This window comes from Microcaecilia unicolor, chromosome 1, assembly GCF_901765095.1.
Source record: "Microcaecilia unicolor chromosome 1, aMicUni1.1, whole genome shotgun sequence".
NCBI lineage: Eukaryota > Metazoa > Chordata > Amphibia > Gymnophiona > Siphonopidae > Microcaecilia > Microcaecilia unicolor.
The window spans coordinates 725,596,204-725,614,102 of NC_044031.1; the positions used below are offsets into that span (position 1 = coordinate 725,596,204).

General features: G+C 47.7%; 1 protein-coding gene across 2 annotated transcripts in view; it reads right to left on the bottom strand.

Moving 5' to 3' along the window:
* Positions 1-17,899, bottom strand: part of HDGFL3 (HDGF like 3) — a 77,091-nt gene that overhangs the window by 35,481 nt on the left and 23,711 nt on the right. For both annotated transcript variants that reach the window (XM_030189617.1, XM_030189618.1), the window contains exon 4: positions 9,530-9,688. In XM_030189617.1, the coding sequence (XP_030045477.1) occupies positions 9,530-9,688 (159 nt within the window). The remainder of the gene's footprint in view (positions 1-9,529; positions 9,689-17,899) is intronic.

Consider the following 17,899-nt stretch of genomic DNA (forward strand, 5'->3'; position numbering starts at 1 on the left):
AGCTGTCGGCAATGGTCACCTGTATGAAAGACACCTGTCCACAGACTCAGTGAATCAGTCAGACTCTAACCTCTACAAAATGGCCAAGAGCAAGGAGCTGTCTAAGGATGTCAGGGACAAGATCATACACCTGCACAAGGCTGGAATGGGCTACAAAACCATCAGTAAGACGCTGGGCGAGAAGGAGACAACTGTTGGTGCCATAGTAAGAAAATGGAAGAAGTACAAAATGACTGTCAATCGACAAAGATCTGGGGCTCCACGCAAAATCTCACCTCGTGGGGTATCCTTGATCATGAGGAAGGTTAGAAATCAGCCTACAACTACAAGGGGGGAACTTGTCAATGATCTCAAGGCAGCTGGGACCACTGTCACCACGAAAACCATTGGTAACACATTACGACATAACGGATTGCAATCCTGCAGTGCCCGCAAGGTCCCCCTGCTCCGGAAGGCACATGTGACGGCCCGTCTGAAGTTTGCCAGTGAACACCTGGATGATGCCGAGAGTGATTGGGAGAAGGTGCTGTGGTCAGATGAGACAAAAATTGAGCTCTTTGGCATGAACTCAACTCGCCGTGTTTGGAGGAAGAGAAATGCTGCCTATGACCCAAAGAACACCGTCCCCACTGTCAAGCATGGAGGTGGAAATGTTATGTTTTGGGGGTGTTTCTCTGCTAAGGGCACAGGACTACTTCACCGCATCAATGGGAGAATGGATGGGGCCATGTACCGTACAATTCTGAGTGACAACCTCCTTCCCTCCGCCAGGGCCTTAAAAATGGGTCGTGGCTGGGTCTTCCAGCACGACAATGACCCAAAACATACAGCCAAGGCAACAAAGGAGTGGCTCAGGAAGAAGCACATTAGGGTCATGGAGTGGCCTAGCCAGTCACCAGACCTTAATCCCATTGAAAACTTATGGAGGGAGCTGAAGCTACGAGTTGCCAAGCGACAGCCCAGAACTCTTAATGATTTAGAGATGATCTGCAAAGAGGAGTGGACCAAAATTCCTCCTGACATGTGTGCAAACCTCATCATCAACTACAGAAGACGTCTGACCGCTGTGCTTGCCAACAAGGGTTTTGCCACCAAGTATTAGGTCTTGTTTGCCAGAGGGATTAAATACTTATTTCCCTCTGCAGAATGCAAATAAATTCATATACTTTCCACAATGTGATTTTCCGGATTTAATTTGTGATGTGCTATCTCTCACTGTTACCAATAACCTACCCTTCAATTATGGGCTGCTCATGTCTTTGTCAGTGGGCAAACTTACAAAATCAGCAAGGGATCAAATACTTATTTCCACCACTGTACCTTCCTTCCTTCTTGAATGATTACTGTGCCCATTCCCCACCCCAATCCTGGGATGGATTCCAGTGGAGCCCTTCACAAGCTTCTCTTTTCTCCCAACAATAATTTCATGAGAGTTTGAACACCCTTTACAAAGGCAAAGTAAGGCTACCTGATTTCTACACAACTTCTCCTCTGTACCAACTGTTTGATACATATACTTATTATGCACTTATGTACTACAGAACCCTATAGAAAATCTGAATACCAAGCACTGCCAGGACTCACACAGCATCAATCCTACTTATGGAAAGGTAGCACTGCAAACATTATGTTAGGCTCAAGAACAGAAATATACCTGCAATTGGTAAAACGGAACAAGTAGGACAACAAGCAACAGTAGCACCAACACAGACAGACCCTCACTGAATACAAACCAAGGGACCACAAATTAGAAATATGTGAACAAACATTTAACTGAAAACTCCAAGAGATCAGACTCTGCATGAAGAGAGTGACACAGAAGAAACTTGGACTGTGCAACACACAACGACATGAGATATGCACATTTTCCAAAGCTGATATGTTCCAATTTATAAATGCAAAATAAAACATTTTTATATTTTTGCTGTCTGGGAATTTTATTTTTCCAGTCCTATATGTCCCAATCTCTTTTTCTTCTTTCTCCTGTCTTCATCCATTCCTCCCTTACAGCTCTTTCCTCCACTTCTTTTTCTGCCTACTCACTCAAATCACAACCCCATCCTCCAGTCCTCAATCTCCTTTTTTTCACTTTTCATCCATCAACTTTCAATGCCCTTCTCAGGCCATCTTTCTACTCTCCCTAGCCCTCCCATTCCCTATCTCAAACTCTTACTCCTTCCCCAGTCTCTTATTTTCAACTTTCACCTACTCCTTTTCCGCTCCCCACTTCTACCCTCTAAACTTACTCCATTCCCAACCCTCATCTATTTTTTTCTGTTTCTCATCCCCTCACTAGTCCCTGCTCCACCTCTGTCATCCTCTCCCGCCCCTGATTTCAATCTCCTATCTTCACCCTGTCTCCGACTGCCCCTTTTTACCATCTCCCCAGGTTTATTTCAATCCTCTTCTCACTCTAGGGCTTGGCAAGGATTTGAGTTTCCACTACACTGAGAATCTCCCCTCTCTCTCCACTTCCCCTCTCCCCACTCACACAGGCCAGCATCTTCCCTGAATGATCAAGCATATTCCGTTTCCCTTTCCCCCTTCCGCACAACAGTATAGCATCTACCCTCTCCCCACAATGGTCCAGCAACTCCCCTTCCTCTTAAAAATCTAGCACCTCTCATTCTCTTCTCCCACACAACAGTCCAGCATCTTCCTCTCCCATCCCCTAACAATGTTTATGTTTATTTAAATTTAATAGACTGCATTTAGGGAAACCAATCCAAGCATTTTATATACGCCATTACATGCAGCATCTCCCTGTTCTCCTCACAACAGTCCAGAATCACCCCCCTCTCCCTTTCCCCTAACGGTGCAGAATCACCCCTTCTCACTTTCCCCTTAATGGCCCAGAATCTCTCCTCTTCAATGTGGCATGAATAGCAGCAGCATGAGTCCTAGCATTTTTCTGCAATTTGATATAAGTTGTACTCCTTCCTCCGATTGCAGAAACATGCAACATTAAGATTTCAGTTCCAGTGCATGGTGACTCACTGGAAATGAAATCCTAATAAGAATTGCTTGCTATTGCAACCTAGGAAAGGAACAATGCTGAAATCAAATTACAGAAAAATGCTGGGGGGCTCCAGCTGCTGCTCCCCCTACCTCTGGGCTTTTCTTTTCCACTTCTACTCCCCTGGAGCAGTGGTCTTATGCAAGCACACAGCTTGCACTGCCTTGCATAGTAGGTTTGGCTGGCCCTGGTCAGTGAAGTTACCTGTAACGGAGGTTCTCCGTGGACAGCAGGATCAGTCAGCCACACACTGGTGACATCATCCGACGAGCCGGAATCGGATTTGCTCTCCCAGAGCTCAAAGGAACCTTTTGAGCGGGTCCCTCTGAGCATGTGCAGTGTGCATTATATATGTCCCTGCTTGAGCGTCTTTCCTCAGGTGTACCCAGCTATGTTGCTTGGCCTCATCCGTAGGAGAGGAGGGAGGTTATGTGTGGCTGACTGATCCTGCTGTCCACGGAGAACCCCCGTTACAGGTAACTTCACTTTCTCCATGGACAAGCAGGATGAGTCAGCCACACACTGGTGACTCCCCAGCTGCAGGCTGAGAAGGGTCAGGTGTGTCCCCTTAAGAGGTTTTGTTCGAGTGCCCGCTGTGCTGCTGAGGTGGGATGAGGCTACGCGAAAAGGCATAATACGTAAAAAGGCATAATAAAAGGCCACCAGGTTAGGTTTTTTAAATTCAATTAGTTTATGTAACCATTTGACATGAATGAGGCAGTTATAACAACAGGTTAACTTTGAACCTTTAACGACACATTTTTTTTTTTTTTATACAGTTGAACATTTAGTTCTGAATGAGTAGCAAGTCAACCTGGTAAACAGATAGGTCTAACAGTGAGAGTCTGATATAGGCCTAACCATGATAGTCTGTCCCAGAGGTGTAAGAGTCTGTCTTAGAGGTGTGAATCCTCTTGTCTTCAGGCTGTATTGTGGCTGCTGCAGTTCGGAGGACAGTGAGGCCGAACTTGTTGGTGGTTTCTAGCGGCCTGTCGAGGCAGTAATGACGTGTGAAGGTATGAACAGAGGACCAGGTCGCAGCGCGGCAGACGTCCTCCAGGGAGGTAGAGTGAAGGTTGGCCAATGTGGTGGCCATGGCCCGCAATTGGTGTGCCGAGGCCTTATCGTGGAGGATTTGGCCCTCTTTCTCGTAGCAGAAGGCTATGCAGGCTGATATCCATGCTGAGAGGGTGTGTTTACCCACAGGGGCACCCCTCCTGTTGGTGTCAACGGAGAGAAAGAGCTGCGAGGCTTTTCGCTGTGGTTCTGTCCGTTGGAGGTAGAGGCGCAAGGCTCGGGTGCAGTCCAGGGTGTGGAGGAGACGGTCCTCTTGGCTGTTGTGTGGTTCTGGATAGAATGAGGGGAGCACAATTGTCTGGTTGATGTGGAAAGGTGAGACCACTTTGGGCAAGAATTTTGGATGAGTTCTGAGAATTGCATGGTCATGAAGGAGTTGTGTGTAAGGTGGGTAAGTCACGAGGGCTTGGAGTTCGCTAATGCGTCGGGCAGATGTTATCGCAATGAGGAAAAGGGTCTTCCAAGTGAGGAATTTGTTCTCTGCGTTTTCAAGTGGTTCAAATGGAGGGAGCATAAGGCGGCGTAGAACAATGTTCAAGTCCGATGCTGGAGGCAGCCGTCTGACTGGAGGATAGAGGTTTTGTAGTCCCTTCATGAACCTGGTCACCAGGTGGTGAGAGGCCAGCGGTCCACTGTCCACTCTGTCATGGAAAGCTGAAATGGCACTGACATGGACTCTGATGGACGTTGTGCGGAGGCCTGTCTGTGAAAGGCTGAGCAAGTATTGCAGGACAGCTGGGAGGTGGCATGAGAAGGGATCTACGTGAGACTTGTTGCACCATGCTTGGAATCTCTTCCACTTGAGGGTGTAGGATTTCCTGGTGGAGGGTCATCTGGCCGCTAGCAGGACGTCCCTGACTTCTGGGGAAATATGGAGAGGAGCTAATGTTAGCCTTTCAACATCCATGCTACTAGCGCCAGCTTCTTGAGGTTGGGGTGCAAAGTGGCCCCTTGGTGTTGTGTGATGAGATCCAGTCGGCGTGGGAGGTGCATTGGTGTGTCACTGCCAGGCGTTGTAAGAACGGGAACAACACTTGTCTTGGCCAATACGGCGTAATGAGTAAGATTGTGGCCTTGTCTTGGATGATTTTCAGGAGTGTCTTTTGGATGAGTGGGGTTGGAGGATAAGCATATAGCAGGTGCTGTCCCCAGTGGATCGGGAAGGCATCGTGGCTCAGTCTGAGCAGTGAAGGACGTTTTGAACAAAAAAGTCTGCACTTTGCATTGTCTTCGCTGGCGAAGAGGTCTATTAGTGGTGATCCCCACTTGAGGAAAAGCTGTTCTGTGACCTGTGGATGGAGAGTCCCTTCGTGAGGGTCCAGCTTCCGGCTGAGGCTGTCCACCAGCATGTTGTGGAGTCCCGGTAGGTATGACGCTTGTAGGAGGCAGTGTCTGGAGAGAGCGAATGTCCAAATCTGGTATGCCTCCTTGCACAGGGGAAGGGAGCCTGTGCCCCCTTGCTTGTTTATGTAGAACATGGTCACCTGGTTGTCCGTCTGGACCAGGAGGTTCTTGTTGGAGATCCATGGAGCAAATGCTCGTAGTGCATTTCCGATGGCCCTGAGCTTGAGGAAGTTGATGTGGTAGCGTGATTTGGAGGGAGACCATGGGCCCTGTGTTTGTAGGTGGAGGAGATGGGCTCCCCATCCCAGCTTGGAGGCATCCGTGGTGAGTGTGAGCTGGTGTTGCGGTTGCTGGAGAGGTCTCCCTCTGTAAAGGTTTTGGGGGTCCTGCCACCACGTGAGAGACCTGCGGGCAGCGTGGGTGATGGTGATTTTTTGGGAGAGAGGTTGTGTGTGCTGGTTCCATCTCTTCCGGAGGTACCACTGGAGCGGCCGCATTTGTAACTTTGCAAAAGGCACCACATGAATGGATGCAGCGAAATGTCCTAGGAGTTGTAGGAGGGTCCGTGCTGGAACCCTTCCCGCTGATATGATGTGTTGTATCAGGCGTAGTATGGCTTGTCCCCTGGGAACGGGCAAGAAGGCCATGCAGCATTTGGTGCGGATTTGGGCCCCAATGAAATCCAGTGTTTGAGTGGGGTGCAGGTGTGACTGTCTCGTTGATCAGGAAGCCCATCGACTGGAGTAGGGCTACTGTGGATGTGATTGCCTTCTTGGTTTCTAGGGGTGATGGTCCGACGAGTAGCCAGTCGTCAAGGTAGGGGAAGACACACACCCCTTCTTTGCGCAGGTATGCTGCTGGCACTGCGACACATTTTGTGAAAACTCTTGGTGCTGAGGAGAGTCCGAATGGTAGGGCTCGGTACTGGAAGTGGTGGCCCAGTACTTTGAAGCGTAGGAATTTCCTGTGTGCCTTGTGGATTGGAATGTGGCTGTATGCATCGTGGAGGTCTAGTGCAGCTAACCAATCGTTTTTCTGGATCAGTGGGAGGATGGTGCCTAGCGAGTGCATCCTGAACTTCTCTTTTATGACGTATTTGTTGAGATGTCGGCGGTCTAGGATGGTTCTGAATCCTCCAGACTTCTTGGGAATGAGAAAGTAGTGGGAGTAGAACCCTTGGTTGAGTTCTGTCTGGGGGACAGACTCTATAGCTCCCGATTGTAGGAGGGTCTGGAATTCCCTGTGAATGAGGAGGGTAAGGTGCTCCGGAGTTGTGTCTCTGGGTGGGGGTCGGTTTGGAGGCATCGCAAGGAAGCGAATCCTGTATCCGTGTTGTATGATGCTGAAGACCCATTTGTCGGTTGTGACGCTTTTCCAGGTTTCAAAGAAGAAAGAGAGGCGGCCCCCCACTGGTGGGGTTGCTGCTGGTGTAGCGTCAAAAACTGGGTGCCGCCTTGGAGGTTGAGGTAGGGTTTTGTTTTTGAATTTTCCGTTCTCTTGGACGTTGCCTTTGTTGATAGGAAGGGCCATATGGCTGGGGTTTTTGTCGTTGCCATTGCCATTTTGAGGGCCCATCGTAGCGTTTAGCGCTGTGCCTGTGGTAGTGGTATTGGCTGGCTTGTTGCCTTCGCGCTGCTGATGGGCGTAAAAGGCCATCCGTGGAGAGAGTTTGTAAGGTGGTGCAGTGGTCTTTTAGGGTGTTGACTGTTTATTTGATCTTGTCCCCAAATAGGTTCTCCCCACCCTGGGGGAATCAGCAAGGTGTTAGTGTGTATCCTCGCGGAGTGCAGAGGCCCTGAGCCATGCCATTCGTCTTGCAGCGATGGCCACACAGGCTGTGCGTGCTGAGATCTCAAAGGCATCAAAGGTGGCTCTGATCATGTGTTTTGCACATTCTTCCATGTCGCTGAGGGCCGGGGAGATGAGAGTTTTGAAGTAGGGAGGACAGGAGTTCCTCTGTTCTCTTCCGTAGGGAGTCACTGTATAGGACTAGTTGGAAAAGGTGTGCATCAATCTTGGCATTTAGCATGGTGCCATGGTACACCTTTCTCCCAATTGTGTCCAGTGTTTTTAATTCTTTTCCTGGAGGGTTATTGGCGTGGGTCCTGGAACTCCATGCCTTTTTGAGAGCGGATTCCACAATGGGCAGGGTAGAACTTGGTATTTGAGGTCTAGTCTTTTGGCGACAGCTGACCCCGAGACCGGAGTTTGCCAGATTTTGTCTCTGCAGTCCAAAAGGAGCTTGTGAACAGGTATTGCTGTTATGGGTTTTGCTATATTTAGATACCTGAGGATGCCTAGATCATCGCTTTGTTGATTCGTAGCCTCAGGTTGAGAGAGAGCGAGAGGCGGATACTTTTTGGAGGAACTTCGGGTAGGTGAGGTCTTCCGCAGTTTGTTGAGGTGGTGGTTCGGTGGGGATACCTGACGAATCCCGGGGGAGGTCCTCGTCGTCAGTGCCTGAGGGATCTGGGGAAAAGGCATCACTCTCCTGCTCTGAGGGGTAATCTTCCGGGGTAGATGGTTGTAGTGATGCAGCTGTGGAGGGCCATGGGGTCCCTGTAGCAGCTGCCTCCGTACCTCCGCATTGGTGGGATGTCGTGGCAGAGACGGAGAGCTGTGTAAGCAGCTTGCTGAAGAGCCCCAGCAGCTGTTGGTGAGGTGCTGTGGCCGTGGGTTCAAGGGTCAACAGGGAAGGTGCCTGGGTTTGGTGTTGTGGCTTCCTGCGCTTCTCTGAACCTGATGGGGGCCTCTGTCTGCGGGGTGAGTAGGAGGCATTGGATGAAGAGGAGGAAGAAGATCTCCGGGGTTTCCTGCGCTCCGTGTGCCTGAGTGGGCTTCTGGAGGGAACACTGCTTGCCTGTGCCTCTGTTGTGCTGTGCCTGGTGGTGTCTCTGGTTTTGGTGCGCTGGCCCTTTAAGGGGGTGGTGTCTTGAGTCACAGCGTGTGCAGGGAGAGAAGCCAGAGACTGGGAGTCTGAATCTGTGCCGTTTGTGTTTTGCAGGAGCAGGAGGCTGTTTTCAGCTGTGCCCGACATTGGGGGAGGAATGGCAGCCCAGACAGAGGTAAGGAGCTCTGGGGCTGGTTCAGACATCGGAGGCAGGCTGAGGTTCTGGGATGGCAGAGATCTTGCTGTAGTCTGCAGGGCAGCGTCAGAGAGCAAGGAGGAAGGTGTTGTTTGTTTTTTCTCTGCTGCCGATGTGCTGGGCTCAGTCCCCGTGGGGGTTGGGGAGCGCGGCATTGCAGTCCCGCTAGGAATGGGGGCGGGAAGCATGGAAAGGCGCTCCTGGTCTGTGGGGAGAACCAGGGCCTTTTTGCCTTTCTTCTGTTGTTTCTGTGGAGGCTGCTTTGTTTGCTCAACCAGGAAGTCTTTGAGAGCATGGAGTCTGTGCTGGCGAGCCGTTGGGGACATCTGGAGACAAAGGGGGCAGGCAGCCATGAGGTGGGCTGTGCCCAAACAACGGACACATACCTCGTGTGTGTCTGCTGTGCTCATTTTCTTCTTGCAGCCTGGGCATTTTTTAAAAGCTGGTTTCTTTTGTGCAGGGTCTGCCATGTTGTAGAGAGAGAGCAAGAAATCCGACCGTTTGCAGGGCGGATAAGGTAAACTGAGGCAAGACGCTCAAGCAGGGACATATATAGTACACACTGCACATTCTCAGAGGGACCCGCTCAAAAGGTTCCTTTGAGCTCTGGGAGAGCAAATCCGATTCCGGCTCGTCGGATGTCACCACCAGTTTGTGGCTGACTCATCCTGCTTGTCCATGGAGAATTTGGAGGACCCTGAGCCTCTTCTAGGCCAGCATTCCCCCCCCCCCCCCCCCCCCTCCCTAGCATGGCTAGGCCCCTGGCTGAAAATTAGCAAATGTCCTCAGGTGGTGACCTCAGGCAACTATTCTCTTTTACTAGTGAATAAAGCTAACATGTCTAAAGTAACTAATTCTGATAAAAGCTCCAGGGTTATAATTAGCAAATGGTCTAAAGAGAATCCTTGAGATTTAAGCCTATCTGTAAACAGAGAAAGAGCACTTGTAAGTAAATGATGGATTAGTTAAGTATTACTCAGCACACTGATTTCCAAAGTTCACTAACCTTTGAAATGTAAGATTTCTTTCGCTTTGAACCTGCTTTTTCATTCTTCCTTTTGCCTTTACCATCTTCCTCTACTCTGTCACCTTCCTCCTCACTGCTAGCATCGGCTGCATTTCCTCCTTCTCCTTCAGTTTCTGAAGAGCTCTGTTGTTGAATTGCCTTAAAGGTCATTAAAAAAAAATTATCATATATTTTGTAATTTTTGAAATGTACAAAATTACAGAAAACTTGATAGGAAAAGAGTATTTTCATTTTACAGATATAAATCCATTGACTTATTATCCTAAGTTGGATATTTGGAAGTGTGGGCATGATTAGAATACAGACAGATATCTGAAAACGGTCAGGAACAGCCTAAAAATGAGGAGAAAGTAACCAGACACACAGAAAGTGCTGTAAAGAGCATGCCAGAGAGTGTACTGCTTTAAGGAAAAGAGAACAGGAGGATGCTGGGAGTTGTAGTCCTCATAAATCTGCCAATGAGCCAAAGAAAGGGATTTGGCTTCAGGGGAACATGCCAAAAATTGGGGTATACAGATGAGATTATAGAGAGAGAGATACACAGGGAAAGCAGAGTCTCTCTTGGGCAGATTGTAAGGCAATGGAGGAAGTGGTGGAGTGATGAAGTTCTGCTGTTATCTGTGAAGAAATGGAGAAATAAAGAAAATAAAGATGCTGTTTTACTGCAAGTGGTCAGCCAGTCTGTTTTTGAGCAAACCTGGCAGACGTTTGGGGCAGGTCTGCCACAGCTGGTTTTCAGATCATTAAATGGAAAAAATGGTATTGCATGAAAATAGTAATGGAGCATTCTGTGCACTGTAGTCTTTTTCAGTATCTAGTGAAGGGTCTGGATTTTGAGAGTGCAACAGAATGCAAGCTGGAAAGAGGCACTAAGAACAGAGGCAGTATAAGAGAAAGATGCTGAGGCAGACTGCAAGATGGTGGATTCCTCCAAGAACATGTCACTGACGACCAACCATGTCTGACTGAAAAGTTGCTTAACTGAATTTTTTTTCAATTATTATCTAACCTTATTTATTCATAAAACTTTGATACCACCTCTCTGCATCATAACTACGTAGATAACTGACGTCAGAGGAGGGCGGGCACAGGAAGAAGGAGACATCGGAGGAGACAGAAGAGATCAAGAACAGCTGATCCATCCCGTGCAGCGCCTTCAAACATAGGTGAGAGGCGCTGCACCGGCCATTATGGTGGAGGGGGGTCCGGTGGAGGGGGGGAGCGGCGGGGACAAACTCGGGGGGCGGGGCACGGAGGTGGAGGAGGGCAGGAGGCGGAGCATTGCCGACTGAAGAAGAGAGAGACAGGAAGGGAGGGGGAGCCCAGCAACTGCAAAGGTTTCATTTTTAACAGCTTTTATTTCACAAACGGAGCAGCGGGGACTTCGGGGGGGGGGGGGGGGGGGGGGGAGGCAAGGCAAGGCCGTCCATACAGGACGCTGCTGATGAGTGCCTTTGCCCCCTCCCGATCCTTTAATGTTTGTGGAGACATGCAGGGGAAAGTGGGGAGCCACGTGTTTGTGTTTTCTTTTTTTTCTTTTACGTTTCTGGCATGCGCAGAGCAGCCAGCATAACGCTTGGCTGCTCTGCGCATGCTTTACAAGCCGATTACCGACGGGGATTAGTGCATCGTTCTTTACAATACCGCACCGAACTTGTGCGACTTGTTTTTTTGGAGCATTGGTCGTTTTTTTAAATTCGGTAATGGCTTTAACGATTTTGCTTTTTTTACGTTTGGCTGATGCATCTGGGCCTTATTGTCTTAAAGGGATTTTAGTATTGTCTTAAAGGGATTTTAGAGAATTGTGTTTTGAATATCTGTGCTAGTGATTTCATCTTTTTATGCTGGAATTGTCTTAAAGGTGTTTTCATTGGAACTGTGTTTTAACCTGTGGCTTAATCTGGTGACATTGAATCTGGTGTCTGTTTTCATTAGAATTGTGTGTTGAATCTACACTGCCAGAGACTTAATTCAATCAATTTTGGTTACATAGCATCTGGTGACCAGTGTTGCCAGGTGGGCGGTTTTACCGCCCAATTGGGCGGTTTTCCGCGACCCGCCGCGGGAAATTTTTGCCCGCGGCGGGTTGCGGTTTTTTGGGCTCCTTTTTGGCTTCGGGGCGGTTTTTTTCGCCGGCTTTTTCGGCCGCGGTGGGCGGGGTTAATGACGTTTCTGGGCGGGGTTAGTGACGTTGGAGGCGGGGTTAGTGACGGGGGAGGCGGGGTTAGTGACGGGGAGGCGGGGTTAGTGACGGGGGAGGCGGGGTTAGTGATGGGGGAGGCGGGGCCGATGACGGCGGGGGCAGGGTTGATGACGGCGGGGGCGGGGGTGATGACGCGGGGGCGGGGGTGTCAGGGGCGGGGTTTGAGTTTGGGCGGGTTTTGGGCTGGATTTTGGGCTCCTTTAGGCTGGAAAAAAATTTTCCACCTGGCAACCCTGCCCTAAAGTCGTTATTGGATTCCAGCCTCAAGAAAACAGAGCCCGTGGGTCGGTGGCTCTTACCTGGCTAGCCTTATGGAACTGCTTCTTCAGCCCTGCCACAGACATCGTTTATCCCACTGCCCCGGCAGACCGAGCAAAAAGACGAAGGACAGGAACGAAGCAGTGAGCAACACAGAGAAATACATTAATAAATAAAGAGATGGGAGCCAGCACCAGAGCCCCGCCCCGACCGAGCTAGCGCCCCCAAGCGGTGACATCAACACCTTCGGCGTTCCATTGGCCGTTGGTCCCGGATATGCAAATGAGGATCAGGGGCGAGGGACCAGGATGGCTGCAGCAAGGAGGTGGTAGGAGCAAAAACGGGCGGGCGACGGCATGTGCCTTTCTGGCCCAGTACGTGGGCTGAAGCCAGTAGGCGGAGCTTGCTGCCACATTGAGTCACCCAAAACAATAGGAAACGCATATTAAAAATTAGGGACAGCTTATGCGTGGTGCATCTGTAAAGTGCCTTAAAAGGTGGAGCATAAATGATTTTTTTAAATTTATTTCACAGCTTTTTTTTTATTTATTTCAAAGCTTATATCTATCACCACTTACCTGATATTTTGAACGTTTTTCTTTCTATACCTGATAGCTTAATTCTATTATGTTATACATGTTCTTTATGTAATACCAACTGTATCTTGTACTCTGGATACAAATGCAACAAATAAATAAATAAAGCAAATGCGTGTGTTTGTTTGTCCGTGTCCAAACTGCTCCAGCCCCCGAAGAGCTATGGCCACTGAATCCGCGGCAAGCAGACTGCACCCGCCATTCCTGAGGTTACTGTGTAGTTTGATGCGATTTGGTTCATGGGGGCACTCAGGGGAGGGATAGCAACACCTCTATCCATTAAATGAATAGGCTGCAGGTTGGAATGTTCTTTCTTGCTGTTGCTAAGTAATGAACAGCTTGGGACAGGGTGTGAGGGCTCAGAGACGGGTGAAGAGCAGTGTTGCCAGGCGGGCGGTTTTACCGCCCAATTGGGCGGTTTTCCGCGACCCGCTGCGGGAAATTTTTGCCCGCAGCGGGTTGCGTTTTTTTGGGCTTGTTTTGTGTCTTTTGGGCGGTTTTTTAAGCGTTTTTTTCGTCCGCGGGGGTCGGGGTTAGTGACGTTTTGGGCAGGGTTAGTGACGTTCTGGGCAGGGCCGATGACGGCGGGGGCGGGGTGATGACGCGGGGGTGGGGGTGTCAGGGGCGGGGTTTGAGTTTGGGCGGGTTTTGGGCTGGATTTGGGCTCGTTTGGGTGGGAAAAAATTTTTCCACCTGGCAACCCTGCTGGTGACTCATAGCTCTGGAAGAGGGGCAATTTTGTTTTTGAGCTGGGTAGTAGAACCTAAGTTTACCTTGTGAGCTGGGAGCTGCACTGGGCATTTTCAGACTTGGTTTGATTGGTAACCGAGGTTACCTGTGTCCTTGGTTCGGACTGTGGCTTTTTCTAAAGTAATTCCTACGTTGGGGAGGGGAGAGGAAAGACTACGCAAAACAGAGGATTCCAATAAGTGGCTTGAGTTTTGCTGTAAAGGTTTTAGATACATAGGAGAATGGGGTAATACGTGGAAAAATAACAGGCTGTACTGTAATGATGGGCTACATCTTTCTGTGATGGGAAAAATGATCCTTGGGGAGAAATTCAGACAGTATGTTTCTGGACATTTAAACTAGAGGGTGGGGGTGGCAAAAGGAAACAGGGGATTTCGGAAAGTCACCACCAGAATAAACATGATGGCAGAGGGAAAGGTCATGTAAATATAAAAAAACACCCAAACTCACTAAGCACATGGAAAGCTATTTGCACAAATGCTCGTAGTCTAAGTAAAAAGGTTCAAGAATTGCAAGGCCTGATGTTTGAAAAAAACTTGGATATTGTTGCCATTACGGAGACATGGTTCAACGATTCTCATGAATGGGATGTGATTGTACTGGGCTATAATCTTTTTAGGAAGGATAGAGAGGGCCGAAGAGGTGGAGGAGTGGCTCTGTAGGACACAGGTAACCTCAGTTACAAATCAAATTAAGACTCTGGCAGTGTAGATAACACACAATTCTAATGAAAACAGACACCAGATTCAATGTCACCAGATTAAGTCACAGGTTTAAAAACACTTGGCACAGGTTAAAACACAGTTCCAATGAAAACACCTTTAAGACAATTCCAGCATAAAAAGATGAAATCACTAGCACAGATATTCAAAACACAATTTCAGCATAAAATTATAAAATCACAGTGCAATATAGACAATAGGATAGAGACAGATCAGGAACTCTGCAAGTGAAAGGACAGTTTTTTTATTTTGTTTTTTTGTGTTACTAGGATAGAATTATCCTAGTAACACAAAAAACAGTGCACCTCACAGCTCAAAAGGTAAACTTAGGTTCCATAAAGAAGAAGCTTTATGGATCGTCCTGGAAAGAGAAGATGGAACCTGTATCCATACGGGAGTTATCTACAGACCTCCTGCGCAAACGGAGAAGTTAGACAAGGATCTGATAGAAGATATTCAAAAGATTGGTATGAAAGGGGAAGTGCTACTGTTGAGAGATTTCAATTTGTCTGACTTGGATTGGAACTAGAGAGCTGCACGGGAACGGGGTTCGCGGGAATCCCGCGGAACCCGCGGGATTCCCGCAGGGACGGAGGCAGTTCTTGCGGGGTTCCCGTGGGGATGGAAGCAGTTCTGCGGTCTTCTCGTAGAAGTGCAAGTTGCACCTGCACCAGCCTCTCATCTAGCGAATACCAATTTCTTTGAGTGCTGTCTTCTCCTCCTCTTGTTCTTCCTTGCTTTAACAGCACAAATGTGGAAAGTCTTCCATTAAGCAGGAGGTAGAGTCACAAATGATGACGGAATTCAAAAAGGCATGGGATGAACACAGAGGATCTCTAATTAGAAAATGGAAGTTATATAAAACCTAACCTTAAATGGCTGCATGTGTGTGGATGTGTCAAGTGACGCATAGATGGCGACTCTGGCTGTGATGAACTAGGGCTGATACGTGGCAGACTTGTATGGTCTGTGTCTCATACATGGCAATCTGGTTTAGGATGGGCTGGAAAGGGCTTAGACAGCAACTTCAGTGGCTGGAACATGAGGACAGTGCTGGACAGACTTTTATGTACCATTAAATTCTTACGGGGATGGGTGGGGATGGGTTAAATTCTTGCGGGGACGGGTGGGGACGGGTTGGGATGGGTTACATTTTTGCGGGGATGGGTGGGGATGGGTAAGATTCCAGCGGGGACGGGTGGGGACGGGTAAGATTCCAGCAGGGATGGGCGGGGATGGGTAAGATTTCTGTCCCCGTGCAACTCTCTAATTGGAACGTCCCATCTGCGGAATCGGAAAAAAGTAGGGAGATTATGGATGCCTGTCAAAGTGCCTTATTCAGACAAATGGTGATGGAACCCACGCGGGAAGGGTCGATGCTGGATCTAGTGCTCACTAATGGAGGTAGTGTTTCCGATATCCGGGTGGGTGCCCACCTATGTAATAGCGATCATCACACCTTATGGTTTAATATTAAGGTGAAGGCGGAGTGCGGACGCACAAAACTCAAAGTACTGGATTTCAGACATACTGATTTGGATAAAATGGGGGAATACCTGAAGAAGGAGCTGTTGGCGTGGGAAGGCATAGGAGAAGTAGAAAAACAGTGGTCCAAGCTAAAGGCTGCTATAAATATGGCGACTGATCTTTTTGTGAGGAAAGTAAACAAAAACAAGAGAAGCAGGAAGTCTATATGGTTCTCCAAACAAGTAGCTGAAAAAATAAGAGCAAAAGAGGTTTTGTTCAAGAAATACAAAAGAACGCAACAAGAGGATTACAGAAAAGATTATCGGATTAAACTGAAAGACGCGAAGAGGGAAATACAGCTAGCGAAACCGCGAGCGGAAGAAAAAATGGCTAAAGATGTAAACAGAGGTGACAAAACTTTTTTCAGATATATTGGAGAAAAGAGAAGAGATAGGCATGGAATTGCGAGACTGAAAGATAATGAGAATGGCTATATGGAGAGTGATGAAGATAAAGCGAACGTGCTAAACAATTATTTCTCTTCGGTGTTCATGGAGGAAAATCCTGAAGAAGGACCACGGTTGGCTGCCAAGGAAACATCTGGGAATGGAGTAGATACTGCGCCGTTTACGGAAGAAAGAGTTTATAAACAGCAGGAGAATCTGAAGGTGAACAAAGCTATGGGGCCGGATGGGATACATCCCAGGATACTGAAGGAGCTCAGAGAGGTCCTGACGGCACCTCTTAAAGATTTATTTAATAGATCTTTAGAGATGGGAGAGGTTCCGCGAGATTGGAGACGAGCAGATGTGGTCCCTCTTCACAAAAGTGGAGACAGAGAAGAAGTGGGAAACTACAGACCGGTAAGTCTCAAGTCGGTGGTAGGAAAAATAATGGAGTCGCTGCTGAAAGAAAGGATAGTTAACTTTCTAGAAGCCGACGGGTTACAGGACTCGAGTCAACATGGCTTCACCAAAGAAAAATGCTGCCAAACGAATCTTATTGACTTTTTTGACTGGGTGACCAAAGAACTGGATGAGGGATGTGCGCTAGATGTAATCTACTTGGACTTCAGCAAAGCCTTTGATACGGTCCCCCACAGGAGACTCGTGAATAAGCTGAAAGGGTTGAACTTAGGACCGAAAGTGGTGAACTGGATAAGAAACTGGTTGACCAACAGGTGGCAGAGGGTGGTGGTAAATGGAATCCACTCAGAGGAAAGGAAGGTGAGCAGTGGAGTTCCTCAGGGGTCGGTGCTGGGGCCTTTTCTGTTTAATGTATTTGTGGCAGATATTGCTGAAGGGTTGGAAGGAAAGGTGTGCCTTTTTGCGGATGACACGAAAATAGCCAATAAAGTGGATACCCTGGAGGGAGTAGAAATGATGAGAAGGGATCTCCGAACGTTAGAAGAATGGTTGAGGGTCTGGCAGTTAACATTTAACTCAAATATAACAAATGTGCTCTGATATTAATATAAAACATTGAGGAACGAGAATGAATAAAACTCATGCTTAACAGCAGGGTTTGGATGGGTTTCACAGAGTCTCTCCCTCAGTCAAGTTGCACAGCCAAGCACAGACAAAAGCTGAAGTTACATCGGAGCAAGTTGATCTTGTTTCGAATTAAGAGTATCTACAAGGTTTTTTGAAACCTGGGCAACTGGGAAAGCTTGAAATTTTGCTGCATTTGTCTTCTCCTTTGTACCATTGAAGAAATGCAATGTCAAGATACATTTTTTTACAAGCTTGAACTGCTATGACCTTTGGAATAACTATCGGGTGTTTTTACAGACTGAATTGTTATAAACTTGTGTTAACGTTTATATATTAATTAGCAGTACTTTGGAGTAGAATGATTTAGTTGGTTGCATGGGGATGCATGTTTGAGTGGCTGCGAGACTGGGATGGGAGAGCTTTGGAAATCCTAATTGGATATGTTGTTACATGATCATGTACTAATAAATCAAAAATTTGTTTTATGTTAATATCAGAGCACATTTGTTATATTTGATTTAAGGTTTTGTACTCTGATTTGAGGCACTATTCCCCTGAGGTAATAGGCAGTTAAAATTTAACTTCTAACAATTGCACCAGACTTAATTTTCCAAATAACTTACTATATGATGTTTTTTAAATTTTATATTGCAGTTTTAAAAACATCATATAGTAAGTTATTTGGAAAATTACGTCTGGTGCAATTGTTAGAACATAATTACCAACACCAGTTGCCCTTGATTTGATCCTATACGTTATTACTGAGTTAAAATTTAACGCCAAGAAGTGTAGAGTGATGAACTTCGGGTACAGAAACCCAAAAGAGAGATACTGGATAGGAGGGGAGAGATTAGTAAGTT